Source organism: Lactuca serriola, chromosome 5 (assembly GCF_051521515.1).
Source record: "Lactuca serriola cultivar US96UC23 chromosome 5, Lser_US96UC23_V15, whole genome shotgun sequence".
Classification (NCBI taxonomy): Eukaryota; Viridiplantae; Streptophyta; class Magnoliopsida; order Asterales; family Asteraceae; genus Lactuca; species Lactuca serriola.
The window spans coordinates 151,187,585-151,212,412 of record NC_136412.1 but is presented as its reverse complement, the minus strand read 5'-3'; the positions used below and the strand labels follow the sequence as shown (position 1 = coordinate 151,212,412).

The window sequence follows — 24,828 nt, the reverse complement described above, 5'->3', positions numbered from 1 at the left end:
AATTACCATATTCGTTTTAAACTTATAAAATGTGATCTTTAATGTTTCTAAAAGATTATCCTTGCTAAAACACAAGATAATTACCAATTGATTAGATAATAACTTCCTTATATGATTAAAGATTGATTATTTGTATTAATTGGGTAACTTATCTTGCAAAAAATTGAAATTAGGTCAAATATAGACAATGACAAAATTAATTGTTTAATTTCTATTATTTGTTATTTGATCCTTGTGTTGTGAAAAAATTTCATTTGTGCCCATGTAAGTTTTATGGTTTAAATTTGAACTTAAAGGTTTTGCTTTGAAATTTAAACAGTTGAAACCCTAATGTTTTGAAATGTTTCAAAACTTGCCCTCAAGTTTTTGAATTTAAAAGTTGATTTAAAGTTAATTTATAAATGTTAAATTCTAAAACCCCAGTATTGTTTTGAAAAGTTCAAATCGCACCCTTATGATTTTATTAATTAATTAAAGTGTATAATTAAAAGAGATTTAATAAATACATAAAGTTTTAGTTTACAATTTAATTAAATTAAAAGTATAATTATTAAATTTGACCACCTAGTATTTTAAAAGTGTAAAATACACCCTATACTATATATAACATTAAAAGTCTAGTATTATATATGTATGAGTAAAGTGTGAGTCTTACCGTTAGTAGGCCTCATTCACGAAGCTGGTCTATAAGGGGTGTTTAAGGAAATTGCCTATGATTGAATGGGTATCCACTCTTACCCACCGCACTCTTGACTAGTGGAGGGTCGTTAGCCGAACGGGTAGGATAGGACAGAAACCTTCCATTATAAGTATAATGAAGTACAAAAGTAACTAAATGTTTTACAAAATTCCCAATCTTAGTTACTTTAGGAAAAAGTAAATTGATGCAATTCCATGAAATTACACTTTGTGCCCTTGCGAAGATGTTAGTGGAGCGTGTGTGGTTAACCGTCACACTAAATGGTTCTAAGCAAAGGTAGCAAAGGGTGACTCAATGTTTGTCATAGTTCGGTGGAGCATGTGTGGTTAACCAGCACGTTGAATAGGTGATTATAACATGTGGGGGCACCATGTAAGTTTGCATGGTTATTCACACCCTGTTTTGTGATCCTCGGCATCCCAGTCACAAATCGAGGGGCATATCGAGATTTAAACATGCCATTGAAAAGTTCAATGAATCTCAAAGGATCTAGGAGTTTCAAAGTATTTAAAACTTAATTTGTTTTTCGTTTTTCATGGTGGAAAATTAGTGAATCGCCATTCACTTACCTTCAAATGTTCTGCAATTTGGGTTACGGCATCCCTCTCCCAAGTTGTGGAATATTGTGTTGGGTCCTAGCCTTAGTATCTCATTTGGGTGATTTATTAAGAACACAATCAATCAACTAACTTGAATTTACTTTCTCCCATTTTGTAGATTTCAAAGTATAACAACTATGGTCTTCCCAAATCCCGTGGAACAAGCTTTTCACGTGACGGAAAGTCAGTGTGTGCACATGTCCTAGAGATGAAGTCACACATTGATAGGTTAAGAATGTTGGGATCTGTTGTCTGTGAGGAGCAGGTTATAGACTGGGTTCTTCAGTCACTTCCTAACTCATATAGTGAGTTCATAAGAGACTACTATATGATGAACCACGACGTAACTCTCATCGATCTCACCTATATGCTTATTGCTATTGAATCAGCAATGATTTGGCGCACTGGAAAAGCAAAGTTGATTAGTGGATCTGCCTTCCAGACCTCTATGGATATAGGCAATGACAACAAAAGGCATGCCATGATCGAAAAGTTTGATCATAAGAGAAAGGCAAAGTCAGAAGTAGTTCCATGTGCTGTTCCAAAAGAGTCAATTTGCTTTTATTGCCAAGAGAAGGGGCATTGGAGACGAAGCTGCCCTATTCTAAGTCAAAGCGTATGGCTCTACTTTAGGTAAAATCCATTAACTAACTCTTTTAAGTTCCTATTCTAGATTCTTAATACATGATGTGATAAGATTACATTTTGATGTTTTGTAGGATCGAAGAAAAGAGAGGAAGTTTAAGGGAAGAAGTGAGCGGAATCTAATCGTGAAGAAATGGATTAGAATCTTGAGCTACTACTTGGAGTTAGAATAGATTGCTAAGAAATATGTATTAACATAGTTTTTCAATGAATTGCATTGTAAGGACAAATTTTTTCCGCAATAAAATAAATTTTGATTTTATATTATTTATTTATCCTTGTAATGGCGTGTATGAAAAATTGATGTTTGTAAGTTTCTATTATTAGCAATAACGGATTTGATTCTTAATTATGATATTTGTGGAAAGGTCAAGAATTTACCAAATAGGGAAAGTTTCTCATCGCCCAAGTTTCAATTTGATAGAAACTTGGAATCATACAACTTGGTTGCATGATGAATGAGAAATTTCATATTTGGAAATTAGACTAATTCGTTGACAAAGTGTCAAGTGAAGGACTAGGATATCGAGTACACAAGGTTGTGTGTTGATCAAGTCCACCACAAAAGTAACAAAGATATTCGTCATGATTTACTAAGGTTAAGTAAATATGATTATACTTATGAGATTAAGTGTAATTCTCAGTTGATTGAAAGAGTTTCAATCAATGGCAGAACGAATAAAGAAGAATCAAGTAGGCGGAAAGATAAAAGTTTCTCTATTCTAAGAAGAAGGGAGAGTACCTTTAATTATGTTTTATGATGGGTCTTAATGATTAAGAACCATATGTCAATTGATCCTCTAAGTAAGTCTTAGTGCAATTGTATGTCTGAGAAGAGGAATCAAGAATTGAAGAAATGGTTAAATTAAGAAGTCAATCATACTTCGTTCCAAAACCAAGTCTTAGAGTTAAGATTGTGACATTGAGTAACAAGTCTTAAGAAGGTTTATAACATTCGTCAAATGTGGAAAGTTGTGATGTCTTGGATAAGACAAAGACCAACTAGGACCAATTTTGTGAAGTGTTTTGTCTTGATAAAAGCTACACTAACTCTTGAATATTTGTTTGTCAAGAAATGTTTATTGACAAGAGAAACCTTATATGTCAAGGAGTCAGTGGGAGTCTTAATGATCTTGAAAATTTTCAAGAAGTAATCAAGAATAAACCTTATCGATCATCACTAGCACACGACTTGAGGTTTACAACCTATCGTGTTGACACTATCTTGTTTCTGTGCGGTTCCAGTTGAGTTAATTATGCATGTGAGTTCTATGAATTCTCATTTGAACACATAAAAGGCAAGCACTTTGATCAATGAAAAATACATTGATAGGAAAGGGTGAGTTGCTTAACTACTTAGAAGACATGGTGGGCACTCGTGTTGCCATAAGGCAAGAAATCAAGGTTGAGAAGGTTCGGTCCATCTGAGTTTGGATCTATCGCAAACTTTGGTTTTGACAAATTCACATGGATAGGAACACATACACCCTTAAAATCTAAGTGTCATAAGATTCCCTCCTTCATGAAAATGACTGTGAGGAAATGCTTTCACTAAGAGAGATTTTAAGAAGATAGTAATTGTGAAATTGTATTCTCGAATTCGATTATGGTTACGGTATCCCTTTCCATGATTCGAATTGTGAGATTTGGCAATTAATCTGAATTGTTTAGACACACATATGAACTATCTAAGGCAAAGGTGTATAAGTTTGAGAAGCTTAGATAAAGGATTATCAAAGCATTATCTATTAGAAATATGAACTTAAGAAATTCAATAGGTATTGTTTTCTGGAAGTTAAGTTGTTTCTGAATACATGTCAAAGCTAGTGGGAGCATAAGAGTTATGCTTATATGATAATAATCATCATGATAGTGGGGGCATAAATGTTGTGCTTGTATGATTATTAAGGAAAGTGTTGCAAGTTAGCAATATTAATTATAGAAAGCAAGAGTTATACTTTGCAAAGTTGTAAGGGTTGAAAAGATGTTTTGCTATAATTAAGGGAGAGAATATTATGCTTCATTTCAAATCTAAAGGCTTAGGTTGTGGAATGTTAATAAATTTAGTCAAGGATACATAGTGCGTTCTCAAAATTTCAATTATGATCATGGCATCCCTCTTCATAGTTCGAATTGTGAGAACGTGACACATTAATTATTATGGCAGAAGATTGATAAATTATCGTATCTTTATGTAAGACATCATGCATCATGTCCCATACGCTTCGGGTAAAGGATCGACTGCACATGCTATAATATTTGATCATTCTAAAATTTTCCAAATGTCTAGCACATTAAGAGGGAAAAAGGACAAGAATCGGTTTTGACTAAGATAATTAAACAACTATCAAAAGACGACCCAAAGCTCGCTGAGGATTGGTCGCTTGTGAGTAGTTAGAAGTATGGTATTGGATGGACCATATCGACATTATTATGAATAGATAAGATTCTATTAAGAATGAGTTGTCATATGGCAAATATGGAAATGTTTCCATATTGGGAGTTGGATATTGAGAATCTATGTCTAGATTAGATACTTTTATGCAAGAAGGATGTTTAAAGGAATGTACTTTGAGTGAGAGACATCATATCTATAGAATTGTTTCTGATAGAGATTGGCCAAGTCTTGATGATTTTGAGCTGTGAATTTACGAAAGAATCATTGCATAAAATGTTAGAATTTAGCATAAGTAACAAGAATTTGATATTCTTATACTTATGATAAGGATTGGGAGTTGTGAAATGAGTATGATTGGAAATGTGTTCATTTGATTTGTTTCACAAAGTAAGTACCGTAGGTAAACATTGTGTGCATGCTAAGAGCATGGGGCAAGTGTAGTAATAATTCAAGTAAGAAGTTGATTACCCGAAACAACAAATAATGAGTAATCAATATGGTGATTAAATAAAATGTTTTATTTATACCCAGAGTTTGGGGTCATATGGGATTAGTATTATTCTTGTGTTTCACTTTTCATGTTTTGACTTCCTGAATAATTAAGTTGGTTCAGAACAATCAAATTATTCGAATGGACCACAGTCGTTTATATGTTGGAAGTAGGTATAAATGAAGACTGTCGTGAATTGGTGTGTGGATTGTCTAAAGTGTATTAGACATCAGCAAATGTTTGCTAGAACGTTCATGAGTGCTTATGAATATGAGTTTGAGCATTGGATTAAACCCACGCTCACTTGGATCACTTCATTGATTTTATCACGAGTGATTGAAGAGACGATAATATCTTATATTCTTGAAACCGAGATGTGTGAGTTGTATCTTGCGAGTCGGTTACACATTGATAATATGTAAACGCACCAGTAACTTGGTGTTATAAAACATATTATTGTGTGTGATTCGGTGAGTGAGTGCAAGAAAGCATTGAATCAAAGTTTATCCGTTCCTTTTATCCAAACCAGGAGGAAAGCGATATATGTGGGCCTCTCGATGATTTAGTGATGGCACCTAAGCGCTTGGCCAAGCCGGGACTAATTTGATGTGTTCAAATGTAGTCTGTTGTCAGTCGTCATAAATCGAAAATTGGGAAACAGTATAGAGAGAATGATTGAAATCCATGTCTCACGTCTATACGATATCTAGAATGGAGGAATATATGATCCCTTATCTAAAGGACACGTATCTGATAAGATCAGAGTCAACAGCGGCTTTTGAAAGCTATGATTGCAGATCAGGATCTGAAGTCATACGCAGAATAGTTATTAGACTTATCCAAGTGGGAGACTGTTGGATTAGTGTCTAAGTCCATAACTATTTTGCTATGTACTTGACCCGATGGTGCATGGTCCTTTTGGGTTGCCTTCACCAAAGCAACTTGATAGGATGAATTATGGAGAGAGAAGTTTAATTATGATTTATTAATATATTATGAGAATAATATATTAAAGGAGAAATCATATTGTTTAACTAATATTTGTCAAGAATTAATTGATAATTAATTTTGTGGCTAAAAGAGATTAATTAAACTTAAGGGACTGGAACTGTAATTATAAGATAATTGCATTTGGGCTATGGATTACCTTGGAATAATAGGTTGGACGAATTCTATGGGGAAACCCATTAGAAATCGTCCAAGGGTTATTCTAAAAGGGTCCATGGGCTGCATAGGGCTTAAGCAGTCAAATTAGGGTTTCCTAGTTGAAAACCCTAATAGCCTACATGTATATATAGTACCCTTAAGCCCCAAAAACGTGGCTAAGAGTTCCACTAGGGTTTCTGGATGTTTTAGGCAGCCTCCTCTCTCCTTATTCTTCATCCTCTTGCTCTTGGTGTTTGTGAGCCATTAGAGGAGTGACAATTGTGACTCTAAGCTTTCTAAAGTCATTACAAGGAGGATTTGAGATTGTTATTGCTACATAACAATCAAAGGTAATTCTCTAAACCCTAATTTCAGTTTATAATATGTTAGATCTAAGATTGTAAGTCTTGGATACATTGCATGTACAATAGAGAAACCTAGATCCAAGCATTAGGGTTTGCATGAGCACATAGGATGTTCTTATGGCTAAAATCCATCAAATGCGGGTATTGTTTGCTATGTTATTGATTTGCTAGATCTGCATCCTGGTATTTAGGATGATATTATGTTAGTGACCTGGTTAAGGTCGGTATCCCGGTATATAGGGTAATGTTATGCTAGTGACCGGTTAGGTCGGAATCCTGGTTAGGATGTTGATATGCTATGTGATCTGTTAGACTGTCTGTCTGGTTAAGGATTGTTATTTGATTAATTGTTTTATGTGCACATGGTTTTTTGACTGAGGTTGGGTTGAGGCGGGTCCTGCTTTGTGATGTAGCCCAAAGTACCCAAGGCGGACCGGATATCCTGAAGGCCCATCGAGCAGTCCAGATAGGCTGAAGGCCCCAAGAGGGCGGACCAGACATGTCGAGGCTCGGAGAGTGGACCAGGCCGACTGAAGGCCCGATGCGGGCGGACCAATCATACTGTAGACTCAGAGAGTGGACCAGGTGGATTGAAGGCCCGATGCGGGCGGACCAATCACACTGTAGACTCGATGTACACGGCTAGACTCAGAAGGTGGACCAGGTGGACTGAAGCCCCGATGCGGTGGACTAGTCACACAGTAGACCCGATGTGCATGGTTGTTCTGTATTGTGATATGATATGAGTATGGTTATATGTGGTTGGTATTTTGGGGGTAAGTCACTAAGCTCTCGGGCTTACAGTTCAGTGTTTTGTTTCAGGTACTTCAGAAGATCGTGGCAAGACAAATACGTGATCGTACCGCTCCTCATGTTTTATGATTTATGTCATATGGTTCTGGGGGACACTCTGATGTTTAAACTATGTTGAAACCAAATATATGAACTTAATGGTTTTGAATGAATTAAAATGTTTTATTTTGGCTTGAATTTTACGGGTGTTACACAGAGCCCTTGGCTAATTTATGACAGGTTTCAGACATCAAACTGTTTTTTGTAACAGTTTTCAAACATACGAGTGTCTAGTGACAGTTATCTGATGGGAAGGTTACTTAACTAATTTTGGTCTTCATTTGATGGTGCACACGAAATTCGTAACACCCATATTCTCTATTCTTGCTCTCATTTCTGAGTCTTATCCAATCAAAGATTAAGGAGTACCACCCAATACTTTGATTTGATAATGAAATCACAATTCTCAGAATATCCAAGTGCCTTTATTACCCTGAAATTCTAACAATTCATGATCACACGAGAGCATCAAGATGGAGCCATTCTTGATCGACCGTAGCAGCCAATTTCTCTTTGTTGAGATGGGCAGTGACAACGTATCCCATACATTGTGTATACAAAAGTCCACGCCATGCATCTTAGTTGAGGCAGTCAAGCTCTAGAATTAGCGGGACCGAAGCATGTATGTTGGACATGTCAAATTTGCTTGTCTATGGCTGGTATTAGCGTGCCAGACATGGTGTAGATAAGAAGACGAGATTAGAGTTAGGCTGGAAAAAAAATAAGGTAAAAGAGATGGATTATAGATTTATAGGCGTGATACTATGCTAAACGATATTCTTCCCATAATTGAAATATTACATTCAGTCGAAATATATGTACAAAACATAAGGCTATATATAGATAAGAGGTGGGCTCGGCCCAACGAACAATGCAACACAATCACATACATAAAATTATTATACAACATTATATATATATATATATATATATATATATATATATATATATATATATATATATATATATATATACACGTTCAGGTTAATTTGAGACCATTCTAATTTTGTGAGACCATGAGACCAAATCTAAATATAATTTTAAAATGCAAAATAAATGGAAAAATCCAAAAACTCTTTTTTTAAATATTATTTTCGGAACTTGAATTAACTAAAAAAATAAAAGATAATAAAAAAAATCTCATTTTTTTTAAAATACATGAAATATTCTAATAGAATATTACACTGTACATATTCTAAAAAATAATTTTAAAATACAAAGTAAATGGAAAAATCCAAAAATTCTTTTTTTTAAATATTATTTTCGGAACTTGAACTAACTAAAAAAAATAAAAAAAAATCCCGTTTTTTTTTAAATACGTGAAATATTCTAATAGAATATTACACTGTATATATTCTAAAAAATAATTTTAAAATGCAAAATAAATGGAAAAAATCTAAAAATTCTTTTTTTAAATATTATTTTCGGAACTTGAATTAATTAAAAAAAATCCCGTTTTTTTTTTAAAATACGTGAAATATTCTAATAGAATATTACTAGAATATGTAAAAAATGTATTTTTTTTTAATTTATTATTTTTTTTTTTTGGAAAATATATATTTCGAAAATAATATTGGAAAAAAAATTCGAAAAATTTCAATTATTTTGCATTTTAAAAATCTTTTTGTTTTATCTACTAAATGAGTGGCTAAAATTGTGTCTCACGGTCTCACAAAATTAGACCGTCTCACATAAACCTAACCCTTTTAAATATATATATAAACACTTTTAAATAGTTATTTTTTGTAAGCACTTTTAAATTGGCAAGACATTTTCCCGTAGCTAGCTAGTAGCGGGATGAAGAATGAAACAAGTGTACAAAGTAAAATCAAAACAATTAATTCGTGCACAATCGCAAGTAAGAGAAACCATGCTGGTTTAAACTCGATGCCTTCCACAATAAGCCCTTTAAGCGACTCATTTTCAGAAAGGGTCAATCGAAGATACTTGTTAATCTCATTAATTGTAGTACCAGTTTGAAATTCCCATACTTGTACTTCCAACCAACCATCATTCCTTTGTTGTGGACGACCTTTCCTTTTGGGTCTATCCAATGGGTTGTGGGGTTTTTTATGAACCTTCGGGGGTTGAGGCAAAAATAAATAGATATACCATGGAATTGTATTGTAAGAATTACTAGTATCATCCGATTTATCACTAACTCTTACAGGAGGCTCAAATCCATAATGGTTTTCTTTAAACTTGTAAACAAGGTAAATTGCATACGTTGTTTGAGGTGACAACATTTTGGGTCTGCAGTCTATCCAAAAGCCGCCACGAGGACCAAAAGCCACTTTCCCAAATCTGCAAAAAGATATATCTTAGATTTAATAGTACTACTAGAATATGATAACATACCCACATACTCATGCGAACTAAAGACTTACAAAGTTGTAGTTCATAAATTTTCTTAAAATAGAGAAACACAATAACCAATAGCTGCATGATTAGTGTGGGGGCTAGAGGAAAGAACCTCGAGTCAGGTGATGACCTCCATTTCCAATCTCGTATTCCTAAAGCCATTCTTGCCGATAGCATATGACATTTCTTCCCATTTTTTTCAAGTGAAAACCACTGTCAATCAATAAATTTGTAAGTACTTGTAGCCGAATTCTAGAGTTTTTCCTTTTCAAGTGTCTATCAATAAGTGAAGGAACTCAAAAATGAAAGGAATTGAATGAATCATTCATATAAAAAATACCTCTTCACCATCATTGATTGGGAACCCTTTGCAAAGAATATAGTAGAGTTCCTTCTTTGTTGTCCATTGTACACTATCTTTTGAACACTTGATGATGTCTTCATGATCACTTGGCAAATTTTGTTCCCAATTTGTGTCTGAAAGTGATATGGTTTGTATATCCACCTCCTTTTCTTCTAACACTTGATACTCCACCTATAAAACTTACACATTAATCTTTCATCGAATATACAACATAACTCCTATTCTCCAAATGTGAGTGAAGTGAGCTATAAACAAAATGATTTACTTTCTTCGAAATGTTTGAAACACTAGAAACAACATAAACAAAACCAAGTAAACTATTATATGTCGGCTTACTCTCTCCTGAGGCCGAAATTCGATGCCTTCTACTGCCAATGGTTTTTGGCATTCAAATGTAATTTCAAGATCAACATTTCTCCTGTCGCTAGTAAACTGATACAATTCAGCCATCAGATGTCCATCTTTTCTCTTATCTGCAAAGTATGCAGTCGATGATTTTGTCTCCCCAGCCAATATGTAATCAACTCCTACATATTCCTTACTTTTCGAGCCAAGACTACACACAAGGTTTACTGTGTACGTGATATTTAGTGACAAAAATTGTGTTCTCACATGTGTTTTAAATTTAGAACAATACATAGTGTAGACCTCTTTATATCTACGAAGAGTTGTAGCAAATAATGCATTAGTATATACTCATGAAATAGTCGAAACAAAACCTAGAAACAAAAGGGGTAACAACTTACATTGCTTTATCTCGATCATAATTAGCACGCACAGGAGGTACTATGTCAATAGGAATCAAACATTCTGCTGCAGGTATCATTTCGAGGTGATTTCCATTCTTATCTAACGAAAACCACTGTCCATTAAGTAGGATATGAGTACATAAGAAAAATAATCTAAAGGATCATATAGACATAGATAATTACCGTTTTGCCCCCATTGACGAAGATTCCTTCGGAGAGAAGCAACTTTAGTTCCTCTTCGGATCTGTAGAGCAAAGGAGGTGCCGCAGTTTTACTCATATCTTCATAGTCGAATGGTTGTTCCACCTCTTCGGAAATCTCCTGAAACCGAAGTGCAATCACAAGTTTTTCCACAACATGAGACATCTTTGGTCGATTTTCACGAGATTTCTGCAAACATCGATAGGCAATGTCTGAAAATGTTTCCAATGACCTCATATCAATCTCCTGTTTTAAATCCTCAAAGATGATTTCATCTAACTTTTTTTGTTTGAAACTCTTTTTCCACATTGGCACTAAACTCTGAAAATGATTATTGTTATTTTCAAAACATAGTCTCCCACACAACACTTCAAACAAGACCACGCCAAAAGAATATACATCTGACTCTTTAGTTAGGATGCTCATCTCCACACACATCGGATCGACATATCCAAAAGTACCAACAGCATTGGACACTAGAAATGTGTGTTTCTGATTTGCAGGTCCAATTTTCGACAATCCCATGTCAGAAATTTTAGCATTCCAATTCTCATCCAGTAAGATGTTGGAACTTTTAATATCACGATGTAGAACTCTTTCTCGTGTCTCCTTGGGATCATGAAGGTAGCACAATCCGGTCGCAGCCCCAAGGCATATTTTGAGACGATGCCTCCATGTGAGAGTAGTGCTGCTTAAATGACGATCAAGGCTTCCATGAAATGCATGCTCGTACCCCAGGATCTTCTCACCATTTTCGTCACAAAATCCCAAGAGAGATATGAGATTTTCATGTGTGTAACGAGAAAGCATCAGGATCTCTTTCCAGAACTCAGGGTCTCCTTGCCCATAGTTACGATCTAGACGCTTAAAAGCAACCATGCTTTGTCCCTTAGAGCGAGAGAGTACTCCTTTGTACACCTTCCCAAATCCACCTCTCCCAATTATGTTGCTGTCATCAAAGTTTCCGGTGGCTGACTTTACCTCTTTGAGTTGGATTTTAAGATGTTGAAACTCCTCCAAGAATGCCTCCATTAATTATTTGTTGAGAAAATGGTAACTAGAACATTCAACTCGGTGTGTGGAAGCAATTGTAAGTACTTGGACGGAATTATGATATACCTGCTGAAATTGGAAGAGATGCCTTTTGTGTGGATGAGATTCATGAGATACCCTGATCATACATAATTGCATAAAATAGTAGTATTTTATATTAAATTTGCTGGCAGATGACTTTAACTTTTTTCGGAGTTAATACGGTCAATAGTCAACATTAATCTACCAGCATTTTTGTGTGTTAATGGGCTCGAAAATTGTCTAAAATGTTTTTAAATGGTTACATTTTTTTTTAAAACATTCATGTTATCAATGTATAGTATTAAATATATATTATTAATGTAATAAGTTTTGTAATCTTGCTTTTAAGAAACAAAAAAAAAATCTAGCTTTTCAATTTTAACATAATAACCAAATTTATTAGAATATTTTAGCATTACATTGACGACCAACACCTCCAAAATAATTATATCATGTACCTACACACGACATCAAAATCAAACACCCACAACATCAAAATCAAACATGTATCGGTAGGTTGCTAGCGAGAATCCATCGCCCACATCACCATTAATCCATTCTAGCAAGAACACCATGATGATTTATTTGAAAAATCCAAGTAAAAGAGTCTTTCCATTCGACCAATCCAAGAAATGATGACTCTAGTCAACTGCTTCCAAGACAAATCAAGAGGTTCAAGTTTTGGACAATTGAGTAACCATGGTGGGATTTGGTCTTTAAGGGCACAATTCGTGATTGCAAGAACCATTAATATGTCAAACTCGTTTACAAATTGTGGGAGTTCTTCACATTGAAAGTTTTTTGTTAGAATCAAGGTGGTGACATTATTGCATTGTTGTAGAACGGAAAAGGTCTAAGGTAAATTCATGATTTCGTTGTTTGAAAATTTGCTCCCGAATAAAGGTAACGATTCGAGGTTGGAAAGCTTAATGAAGTGAAAGCCCCAAATCAAAGCGCTAATAGATCACATGAAACGGATTCAAAGAGCTTTAAGCATGTCATCTGAAACACTTGAAGTGAAAGCCCCGCCTTCTTCAAGATTCAATAACTTCACAACACCATCTTCAACAAGCATCACATACCTCATTGATCTAACCTCAAATCCAATCGGTTTATCACTCAAATCCAATTCACACCTAATTGCCTTCATGAAATCCCTATTTCCATCCCTCAATAGCAGCACTTCATCGCTTGCGTTCAAATCAGCCTTCCATGACTTCATCATGAAGGCATCGTTAACTGAAATACAAGTGATTGTGTCGACGCCCTTTGATTTTAGTTCGTTGGATTTCTCGACGAATTTGGGGAGGTTTTTCTAGGAGCAAGTGGATGTGAATGTGTCGGGGACGACAAAGAGGATGGCTTCTGGATTTGGTGAGATCGGTGATTGTGGTTGCTTGAAGTTTGTCGTCAAAGTCTAAGTAGGATAAGGTTATGTCGGGGAGTTTATCTCCAATGGAGATGGTGGTGGTGATTTTGGGGTGGTGGAGTATCTAGTGGCATGACAAGTGGGTGAGGTGTAGGACCATCCCCGTTGGCAACCAAATGTTTGGTTGGTTGCCATATTTCAATTAAAAAAAATTAAAAATCCTTTAAAACCAACAATAGGTTGCTCCACCAAACCTTAGTTGTCAATGTAACAGCCCGGATTTCCAGGTATCTTTATTGTTTATGATTTTGGTGTTTTGAGAGGAGACTCGGCGAGTCGGAGCTCAGACTCGCCGAGTAGGGACGCGATTATGGACGCGGGATTCGCCTGGACTCAGCGAGTCCAGGATATGGACTCGGCAAGTCCGCGCTGTTTAATGAAACCCTAATTTCTCGGGTTTGGGACCTATTTAAAGGGCCTTATGGCCGTCATTTGTACCCAGCAGTCCATAGAGAGAAACCCTAGAGTGCTTTAGCGATTTGAGAGAGAGAGAGAGAGAGAGAGAGAGAGAGAGAGAGAGAGAGAGAGAAAGGAAGCACTTCTTGACCTTTGTGTGTTGTTTAGCAAAGAAGAGGGAAGTCCTAGCCAAGAGGAAGCAAAGGAGGTTGCTATTCTGTGGATTTGAAGCTTAGATCATCGATCTAAAGGTATGATTTCGGCTCATCTTCTGTTTTGTGAAGTATATTTGGATTTAGGGTTTCTTGTGGCCTTTGTTGGGTTGATTTGATGGCCAAATAGTCCCTTGCTAGTGATGAGGCTTTGGATCTGGATCCATAGAGGTCCAGAGAGCCTCATTCATCAAGCTTTATGAAGAACAATGGAGGTTATGACCTTGAGTTGTGATATTTGTTGATAATTCTTCATATATGGACATATAGAGGTTGTATGTACACCAAGTTTGGGACTTTACGTGGTGAATCAGTCTAGGAAGGCCAGATCTATGAATTGGTGGAACAGATATGACCTTAGAAGTGAGTTTGAGTGATTGCATGGCATGGACTCGCCGAGTCCGATGAGCAGACTCGGCGAGTAGCTTGAAGATTGCCTTGGATCGGCCAGTTAGTGGTCCAGTCGAGTCATGGGTTGACTCAGTGATTCAGGGCGAGTTAGGGAAGGGTTGTCAAGTGGTCTGAGTTGAGCTGGGACTCGCCGAGTTGTTCATGAGACTCGGCGAGTTGAGTCGGGGTGGCCCCGCGATTCTTCCAGGTGGAACTCGTCGAGTCAGGGGGAGTACTCGACGTGTAAGAAGGGAATCCTAGAGAGTTGGTGAAAACGTCTAGACTCGCCGAGTTGCCCTTGTGCACTCGCCGAGTCCGGTCAAAGTTGACCGTTGGCCGTTGACCAGAGTTGACCTGTGTTATCTTCTTAGGGATAGTCAACCTTAGAAAAAAAAGTGTTAATAAGAGATGTATGACGTTATAGGGAGATTGTAGCTCGGAGGATCGAGCACGAGTGATTTCGGGATTTGCTAGCTATCGATATTCATGAGGTGAGTCTTCTCACTATACTGTACCCGGAAGGGTTTGATTGTGTGACCGGAAGGTCGGATATGATACGAGACATATGTATTATATGTGATAAGTTAATTGTTATATGTGCTATGTATGATATGTTTAATGTGGGCCGGAAGGCATTATGTTATGGGCCGGAAGGCGAATATGTTATGGGCCGGAAGGCGTTGTAATGTGGACCGAAGGGTGGGCGTGGGTAGGACCGGAAGGTTTACCCAGCAGGGACGGAAGTCCCCTGAGACACATGGACCGGAAGGTCAGGGCCTGGAAAGGCGTATGTGCGTAAGTTGTATTTTGGGGGAACTCACTAAGCATTTATGCTTACAGTTGTCATGTATGTGTTTCAGGTACTAGCGAGGACCGTGGGAAGGCGCCGGCGTGATCTGTACACACTGATAGATGATTTATGATCTTGGGATCCATATGATTTGTATTATGACATGATACGTTGGATATTTATGCCTTGTTTTGGATGAAAACACTTTATTTTGAAATGAAAAATTTGTTTAAAAATTTCCGTTGTTACAAATTGGTATCAGAGCCTAGGTTTGAGGGATTCGGGTACACCTTCGGGCGTAACTGAACTCAAACCGAGGATTTGAGGAAAACTTTTAAAATAAAGGCATAAAATTTTTATAAAGTATTTGTGGTAAACAAGAATGAAGTAGTGTGTACGATCAGCCAGCGCCCGAACGGTAAAGATCCCCAAAATACCCTTACAATGTTGTGTTAAGAGATATGAGATGATATGAATCGTTGTGCATGCTAGAAGACTAGGTATTCATGATAGGACTAGAATGGCCTGATTTGTGATGCCTTAGTCTAGGGAAGTCTGTTGCTATGAGATGCTTTGATAGCGAGCGGGTAGTTAGTGCATAACAAGAGTAGAGTACTCACGATCCGGGGTTTGGGGAGGAGGACTTGGGATGAATGCTGATGCGGTGTGGTCGGTAGTATTGGGCCCGTACTACCGAAGACATCGGGTCAGTGGGCAACCCAAGTAAGAATCCCTAGGTATCGGAGACTAAGTAGGGTTGCGTTATCGAGTACGATTATGCTCGATAGAGTCTCTGATAAGTTCTATGTTGTATTTCAGAGGCATCATGGTTGGACCACGCCACAGATCGAGTTCGAGCAGTGTAAGTGACGAGGAGATTCGTCAGATGATTCATGAGGAGGTGGCTGCGGCGATCCGGGCCGAGATTCCGGAGATGTTTGGGTCTATTAAGACCACTTTGATGGAGACCTTTGATGAGCGGTACGCCGCGTTGACTGAGGCTGCAGCCGCTGCAGCTACCGCGGCCACAGGGAGGTGACTCGTTGCTGTTTCGGGAGTTCAGCAACACGAAGCCACCTGAGTTTGACGGGACGCAGGATCCGATCGCTGCGATGAGGTGGATTGCTGATATCGAGGGATGCTTCTACACTTGTTCATGTCCGGAGCATCTGAGGGTACGGTTCGCCTTGAACCAGCTCCGTCTGGGAGCGAAGGATTGGTGGAAGTTCGTGACGGCGAACTTCACTTTGGCAGAGATTTCAGCTGTGACGTGGGAGAGGTTTACCTCTATGTTCAGAGACGAGTACGTTCCCCCGGTGGAGAGGGAACGGTTGGTTCAGGAGTTCTTGACCCTCAAGCAGGGTACTGATTCGGTTACGGTGATCACGCGGAAGTTTGATGAGAGGGCGATGTTCTGCCCCGAGCAGGTGTCCTCAGAGCAGGCTCGGATGAGCCGGTATTTGGGTGTATTGAGGAGGGATATCCGGGAGTTCGTGTCGAACTCCACATATCATACCTTTGCTGAGCTTCAGGCGAATGCCAGGAAGCGCGAGATCGAGTTGGAGACCCAGGCCAGGGAAGAGGCCAAGTCTCAACGGGTGGATCGGCGGCCGGCTCAATCTCAGCCGGCAGCCAAGCGGACTAAGTCCGCCGATTCGAGGACGGGAGGTCCGAAGGGCCGCACTTGCGGAAAGTGCGGCAAGGGTCACTAGGGGACATGTCGATCAGGTGCTTTCTACAAGTGTGGAAAGGAGGGGCACATCGCTAGGGATTGCCCCAAGGGGTTTATGGTTTGCTTTCATTGCAACCAGACCGGCCATCGGAAGGTCGAGTGCCCTCAGCTTCTTCAGGGATCTGCACCTGCTGCCAGGGCTACTGAGACTCGACCAGTGAAGGCCGAGGCCCCGAGGGCTCGTGTGAGAGCCTTTCAGCTGACTGCGGAGGAGGTCCGCGCTGCGCCCGATGTTGTGGCAGGTATGCTTTATTTCATGTATTTATTTTGATGTCGAGATATTATGCTTATGTTATGATGTGCGTAGGTACCTTCCTTGTGAACTTTGTACCTGCTTTAGTGTTATTTGACTCGGGTGCGAGTCGGTCTTTCGTATCTTTGGCCTTTAGTCAGCAGATCGGTGTTAGTCGTGAGCCGTTGAGTCGGCCTCTGAGAGTTTCTATAGCTGATGAGAGAGTGATTTGTGCCACGGAGGTTCTCCATGGATGTGTGTTAGAGATTTTCGGGGTTGAGTTTCCGATTGATCTGATTCCTATTGCGATGGGTGATGTCTGTGTCACTGTGGGCATGGACTGGTTGAGCCGATTTGGTGCAGTCATCGACTGTGAGCGTCAGCTGGTGACCATACGAGACCCTGGTGGGGGAGTTCTTTCAGTGTACGGCGAGGGTACACGTTCAGTATCAGCTTTTTGTTCGGCCGCTAGGGCGAGGCAGTGTCTACAGCAGGGCTGTAAGGGTTTTGTGGCGTATGTGATGGATACGCAGGTGGCTTCCGAGAGACCGAGTCCAGTTGAGGAGGTTCCGGTGGTGCGTGAGTTTCCAGATGTTTTTCCCGAGGAGTTACCGGGTGTGCCTCCTGTGAGGCAAGTGGAGTTCAGTATTGATTTGGTTCCGGGGGCCGCGCCTATCGCTAAGGTGCCTTATCGCCTTGCACCTCCAGAGATGCAAGAGTTGTCCTCGCAGCTCCAGGAGTTGCTGGGGAAGGGGTTTATTCGGCCGAGCAGCTCGCCGTGGGGAGCACCTATCTTGTTCGTCAAGAAGAAGGATGGTTCACACCGGATGTGCATTGACTACCGGGAGTTGAACAAGCTGACGGTCAAGAACCATTACCCGTTACCGAGGATCGACGATTTATTCAATCAGTTGCAGGGAGCATCTTGGTTTTCCAAGATCGATTTGAGGTCGGGATATCATCAGGTGAGAGTGCGGGATGAGGACGTCCAGAAGACAGCGTTCAGGACGCGATATGGGCATTATGAGTTTGTGGTGATGCCTTTTGGGCTCACCAATGCCCCGGCTGTGTTCATGGATCTCATGAACAGGGTATGCAGGCCGATGTTGGATCGGTCGGTGATTGTATTTATCGATGATATTCTGGTATATTCGAGATCTAGAGAGCAGCATGAGGAGCATTTGAGGGAGGTCCTTGGGGTTTTGAGATCGGAGAAGCTTTATGCAAAGTTCTCCAAGTGTGATTTCTGGTTGCGGGAGGTCCAGTTCCTGGGACATCTTGTTAACCAGGAAGGGATTCTGGTCGATCCGGCAAAGGTTGAGGCGGTGATGAGTTGGGAGGTGCCGAAGTCACCATCTGAGATCAGGAGTTTCCTTGGGTTGGTAGGGTATTATCAAAGATTTATCAAGGATTTCTCCAAGATCGCAGTGCCACTCACCAGATTGACCCGGAAGGGTGTTGCATTCTCATGGGGTCCCGAGCAGCAGACCTCCTTTGAGACACTTCGCCAAAGGTTGTGAGAAGCCCCGGTATTAGCTCTCCCGGAAGGGATGGAGGATTTTGTAGTATATTGTGATGCATCGATTTTGGGGCTGGGTGCGGTGTTGATGCAGAGGGGTCATGTGATAGCATATGCATCGAGGCAGCTGAAGCCTCATGAGATGAGATATCCCACGCATGATCTAGAGTTGGGGGCAATAGTGTTCGCCCTCAAGATTTGGCGTCACTACTTGTATGGGGTTCGGTGTACGATATACACGGACCATAAGAGTTTGAAGTACTTGATGGATCAGCCCAACCTAAATATGCGTCAGAGGAGGTGGTTGGATGTGGTCAAGGATTATGATTGTGAGATCTTGTACCACCCAGGCAAGGCTAATGTGGTAGCCGATGCATTGAGCCGCAGGGCGGAGAACACTCCACTGCGGGATGTATGTTTGAGATTGACCGTGATAGCTTCGGTAATGGATGTCATTCGCGGGGCACAGGCCGAGGCTGTGCAACCGGAGATGCAGAAGAAGGAGCGGGTCGTTGGGTTGGTTTCGGAGTTCGTTACAGATGGACGAGGGCTTATGACTTTTCAAGGTTGGATTTGGGTGCCGTTTGTGGACGGTACGCGTACTACTTTGATGGAGGAGGCTCATCAGTCGAAATTTTCAATCCATCCGGGGGCCACGAAGATGTATTTGGATTTGAGGAAAGAGTATTGGTGGCCCTGTATGAAGAGGGACGTCGCTTGGTTTGTTGAGAGGTGCTTGACCTGCCGCAGGGTCAAGGCCGAGCACCAGAGACCGCATGGCAAGTTGCAGCCATTGGAGGTTCCCGGGTGGAAGTGGGAACAGATCACCATGGATTTCATCACCAAATTGTCGAGGACTGCCAGAGGAGTTGATGCAATTTGGGTGATTGTGGATAGGTTGACGAAGAGCGCTCACTTCCTGGCCATCAGTGAGAGTTCTTCAGCGGAGAAGTTGGCGGAGATTTATGTGAGAGAAGTGGTATCTCGGCATGGGGTGCCGATCTCGATTGTTTCAGACCGTGATGTGCGTTTCACTTCCAGATTCTGGAAGAAATTTCATGAGGAGTTGGGTACTAGATTGCATTTTAGTACCGCATATCATCCCCAGACAGACGGTCAGAGTGAGCGGACGATTCAGACGCTTGAGGATATGCTTCGAGCATGTGTGCTGGATTTCGGGGGTAGCTGGGATGCGTATTTACCTTTGGCAGAGTTTTCCTACAACAACAGCCATCATTCGAGCATTGGTATGCCACCCTTTGAGTTGTTGTATGGTAGGAGGTGTCGAACCCCCATTTGTTGGGGAGAGGTTGGGCAGAGAGTGATGGGCAGTACAGAGATCGTGCTTCAGACGACAGAGCAGATTCAGCAGGTCAGACAGAGATTATTGACCGCCCAGAGCCGACAAAAGAGTTATGCAGACAGACTCCGGTCCGAGCTTGAGTTTCAGGTCAGCGACTTCGTTCTCCTGAAGGTCTCTCCTTGGAAAGGAGTGATTCGATTCTGGAAGAGGGGCAAGTTGGGGCCCCGGTATATTGGGCCATTTCGTGTGATTGCGAGGGTAGGCCGGGTAGCCTATCGTTTGGAGATGCCAGCAGAGTTGGGGCAGATCCACGACACTTTTCATGTGTCGCAATTGAGGAAGTGTATAGCCGATGAGTCGGCAGTGGTTCCATTAGAGGATATTCAGGTGGATGCGAGGCTGAATTATGCCGAGAGGCCTGTGGCCATCAGAGATCGGAAGATCAAGGTTCTGAGGAACAAGGAGGTACATCTAGTGTTGGTTCAGTGGCAACACCGGAAGGGATCGGAGATGACCTGGGAGCCGGAGCGCGAGATGCGGGTGCAGCATCCGGAGCTATTTTCAGAGCGAGACTTCGAGGGCGAAGTCTAGTTCTAGTGGGGGAGAATTGTAACAGCCCGGATTTCCAGGTATCTTTATTGTTTATGATTTTGGTGTTTTGAGAGGGGACTCGGCGAGTCGGAGCTCAGACTCGCCGAGTAGGGACGCGATTCTGGACGCGGGATTCGCCTGGACTCGGCGAGTCCAGGATATGGACTCGGCGAGTCCGCGCTGTTTAATGAAACCCTAATTTCTCGGGTTTGGGACCTATTTAAAGGGCCTTATGGCCGTCATTTGTACCCAGCAGTCCATAGAGAGAAACCCTAGAGTGCTTTAGCGATTTGAGAGAGAGAAAGGAAGCACTTCTTGACCTTTGTGTGTTGTTTAGCAAAGAAGAGGGAAGTCCTAGCCAAGAGGAAGCAAAGGAGGTTGCTATTCTGTGGATTTGAAGCTTAGATCATCGATCTAAAGGTATGATTTCGGCTCATCTTCTGTTTTGTGAAGTATATTTGGATTTAGGGTTTCTTGTGGCCTTTGTTGGGTTGATTTGATGGCCAAATAGTCCCTTGCTAGTGATGAGGCTTTGGATCTGGATCCATAGAGGTCCAGAGAGCCTCATTCATCAAGCTTTATGAAGAACAATGGAGGTTATGACCTTGAGTTGTGATATTTGTTGATAATTCTTCATATATGGACATATAGAGGTTGTATGTACACCAAGTTTGGGACTTTACGTGGTGAATCAGTCTAGGAAGGCCAGATCTATGAATTGGTGGAACAGATATGACCTTAGAAGTGAGTTTGAGTGATTGCATGGCATGGACTCGCCGAGTCCGATGAGCAGACTCGGCGAGTAGCTTGAAGATTGCCTTGGATCGGCCAGTTAGTGGTCCAGTCGAGTCATGGGTTGACTCAGTGATTCAGGGCGAGTTAGGGAAGGGTTGTCAAGTGGTCTGAGTTGAGCTGGGACTCGCCGAGTTGTTCATGAGACTCGGAGAGTTGAGTCGGGGTGGCCCCGCGATTCTTCCAGGTGGAACTCGTCGAGTCAGGGGGAGTACTCGACGTGTAAGAAGGGAATCCTAGAGAGTTGGTGAAAACGTCTAGACTCGCCGAGTTGCCCTTGTGCACTCGCCGAGTCCGGTCAAAGTTGACCGTTGGCCGTTGACCAGAGTTGACCTGTGTTATCTTCTTAGGGATAGTCAACCTTAGAAAAAAAAGTGTTAATAAGAGATGTATGATGTTATAGGGAGATTGTAGCTCGGAGGATCGAGCACGAGTGATTTCGGGATTTGCTAGCTATCGATATTCATGAGGTGAGTCTTCTCACTATACTGTACCCGGAAGGGTTTGATTGTGTGACCGGAAGGTCGGATATGATACGAGACATATGTATTATATGTGATAAGTTAATTGTTATATGTGCTATGTATGATATGTTTAATGTGGGCCGGAAGGCATTATGTTATGGGCCGGAAGGCGAATATGTTATGGGCCGGAAGGCGTTGTAATGTGGACCGAAGGGTGGGCGTGGGTAGGACCGGAAGGTTTACCCAGCAGGGACGGAAGTCCCCTGAGACACATGGACCGGAAGGTCAGGGCTTGGAAAGGCGTATGTGCGTAAGTTGTATTTTGGGGGAACTCACTAAGCATTTATGCTTACAGTTGTCATGTATGTGTTTCAGGTACTAGCGAGGACCGTGGGAAGGCGCCGGCGTGATCTGTACACACTGATAGATGATTTATGATCTTGGGATCCATATGATTTGTATTATGACATGATACGTTGGATATTTATGCCTTGTTTTGGATGAAAACACTTTATTTTGAAATGAAAAATTTGTTTAAAAATTTCCGTTGTTACAGTCAATTTCATTTCTTTTTTATTTATTTACTAGATTATGACCCGCGTTAAACGCGAGAAACATAAATTAAATAGATATCACATTAATATGTGGCTTTGTCTTAGGTTGAATTTTAATAAAAAAATGTTAGTTAGATTCATTTTTAGAGTTTTTGAACCAAACTTATTTGCTATTTATATTAGAGTAATTTGGTTTTTAATACAATAATTTTTAACATAAATGATCTATGTGATCTTCGTTTTATTACAACATAATGCGACTTCTTGATTAAAACATGTTATGCAGTAACTTTATGAATTGACTTTGTTTCGTGTACCAACCCCCATGGAGACTCATATGGCTCTTTTCATATTGGTCATGTAAAACCAAAAGCAAGAGTAAGTTGTTACAAGTACCGGCAACATAAAATTTTGCAAAGAAATTAGATAAACATTACAAATCAAGTGAATTGTCATAACCATAAATATCAAATTCAGACATTGTAATTTGGTCGATTTCAAAGTATTTTTTCCTTATAAAAATTAAAATATGATTTTTCAGGTTACACTCAATCACATATACATATCTTCCGATCAAATAAATTATTACAAAAAAAACATGTTATGAACAAAAATATAATATTAGTTTCATAATTTGCTAAAGGTTAACACTAATAAATAATAATGAACTTTCACAAATCTTGCATTTTGGTCACTACATCCAACTAACAAATGAAATTCGGTTTAGAGGATTGATTCTAGCAGTGCATCCATCACTTCTTATAGCTGAATTTTGGAAAATGTTAAGACCTACTGAGATATGAGGGAATGGTCTGTGAGGCTACAGTTGGTTTCTATACGGCAATACAAATTCAAAATCATTAGCACATATCTTTCCTACTTGCTTCAAGTATCAAATTTAGATCAAACTTGTAAAAATCAAATTATAAAAAAATAATAATAATAATAAAATAACCAGATATGTAACCTAACAATCAAACAACATATTTTTCATTGAAAAAAAATATCATAAATCTACAATTTACACTTTATATATTATTCTTAAATTATATATTACCTTTTCATCTTTAATGGTCACTAACACCTCTTTCTGCCTTATTGTTGTGACACGCATCTATATCGAAAATAAGAGAAAGAACTATAGAGAAGAATGTTGACAGGGTGATACTTTAATGAAAACACAACAAAATTCTTCATAAAGCCGCTAGGATTCTTCTATAGACCGCTAGTAGGTCTATATAGTGACAACCGGTATGGCATCCATGAGAATGCACCACTTAAAATGACAGTTTTGATTAATGTAAGTGAAAAAAATCATTTAGAATGCTTTCCGGTTGTGATTGTTTCCACTTGGATGTGAACATTAACATTCTTATAGAGAAATGGAACTTCAAATGAACCCTACATAGTCAAATCAGCAAACATGACAACACAAAAAGAAGCCTAACTTGGCATATAACAAAATTTCCAACAAATTTCAAAATTTTAAGGTTTAGTTGAACAATTTTTTCAATTTATCATAATTTTATTTTATTACAACCTTATATGAGTAATCAAAAATCTAAATCAAGTGAATAAAGTAATTGTTCATTTGAATCCAGTAAAAAATTACACTATTGTGTAATTGCATATAATTTACATGTATGTTTATTGTCTTTGAGGTACCTGACCACTTGGATATGTAATATCATTTGATTAATTAGTGCATAAATTACATTACAGAATATGAAATTTAACGATTGTTCAAATTCATTTACACTTGATTTAACAATAGAAAATAGACAAATTTATAATCATAAAAGTATGCTTAATTCAACAAATTTGTTATCAAAATTAATAGAAAACTGAATTTCTTGAAGAAACAAATCAAATACACAAAAACGAATAAAAAACAAAGAGCATTTGAAGGTCATGTCAGAAAGGTATGACCAATAAGATCTTTTTGGCACTTTTCAATATAGACATGATTAATGTGTAACAGCCCGGAATTTCAGGTATTGCTTTAAAACTATTTTTGGGGGCATTTTAGGAAGGGACTCGGCGAGTTGGAGCCAGACTCGCCGAGTAGGACCGCAGACTTGGTCGCGGGTTCGCGACTGGACTCGACGAGTCCAGATATGGACTCGGCGAGTCGACGCTGTTCAGCAGAAACCCTAGCCGTTTGGTTTTGGATCGTATATAACGCCTCTTAGGCCGTCATTGTCCGTCTTTTGGCCGATTGAGAAGAACCCTAATCGTTTTGGACGTCTAGAGCATGAGAGAAAGCTATTGGAACTTGGATGAACTTGTTAGGCAAGAAGAAGAAGAGTTTGGCCAAAGGAATATCAAGGAGGATCGAGTCCTGAGGTTTGGGGACACAGAGAGTGCGTTTTCAGGTAATACTCGGACCATTTCTGTTATTTTGATGTGTATACGAATCTAGGGTTTATGAAACCCATTTAGTGATTAGAGGGGTTATTATGTTATTACCCAGACGTTTA

The 24,828-nt window shown here is 39.7% G+C and overlaps 1 protein-coding gene and 1 pseudogene across 3 annotated transcripts; both read right to left on the bottom strand.

Annotated features, from left to right (window-relative positions):
- Nucleotides 1-8,840: 8,840 nt before the first annotated feature.
- On the bottom strand, nt 8,841-12,008 carry LOC145053115 (uncharacterized). 3 transcript variants are annotated; one of them, XM_079001103.1, is made up of 6 exons: nt 10,853-12,008; nt 10,667-10,782; nt 10,257-10,578; nt 9,897-10,091; nt 9,687-9,769; nt 8,841-9,499 (listed from the first exon to the last, which is right to left on the bottom strand). In XM_079001103.1, exons 1-6 carry the CDS (start codon nt 11,900-11,902, stop codon nt 8,932-8,934), a joined length of 2,334 nt encoding a protein of 777 aa, XP_078857229.1. In that variant the 5' UTR covers nt 11,903-12,008; the 3' UTR covers nt 8,841-8,931. The 3 variants fall into 3 exon arrangements, with proteins under 3 accessions (XP_078857229.1, XP_078857228.1, XP_078857230.1); XM_079001102.1 differs by having other exon boundaries at nt 9,669-9,769; nt 10,853-12,004; XM_079001104.1 differs by having other exon boundaries at nt 9,283-9,499; nt 9,583-9,769.
- Nucleotides 12,009-12,904: 896 nt separating this feature from the next.
- On the bottom strand, nt 12,905-23,462 carry LOC145049882 (peroxiredoxin-2E-1, chloroplastic-like; annotated as a pseudogene).
- Nucleotides 23,463-24,828: the final 1,366 nt, after the last annotated feature.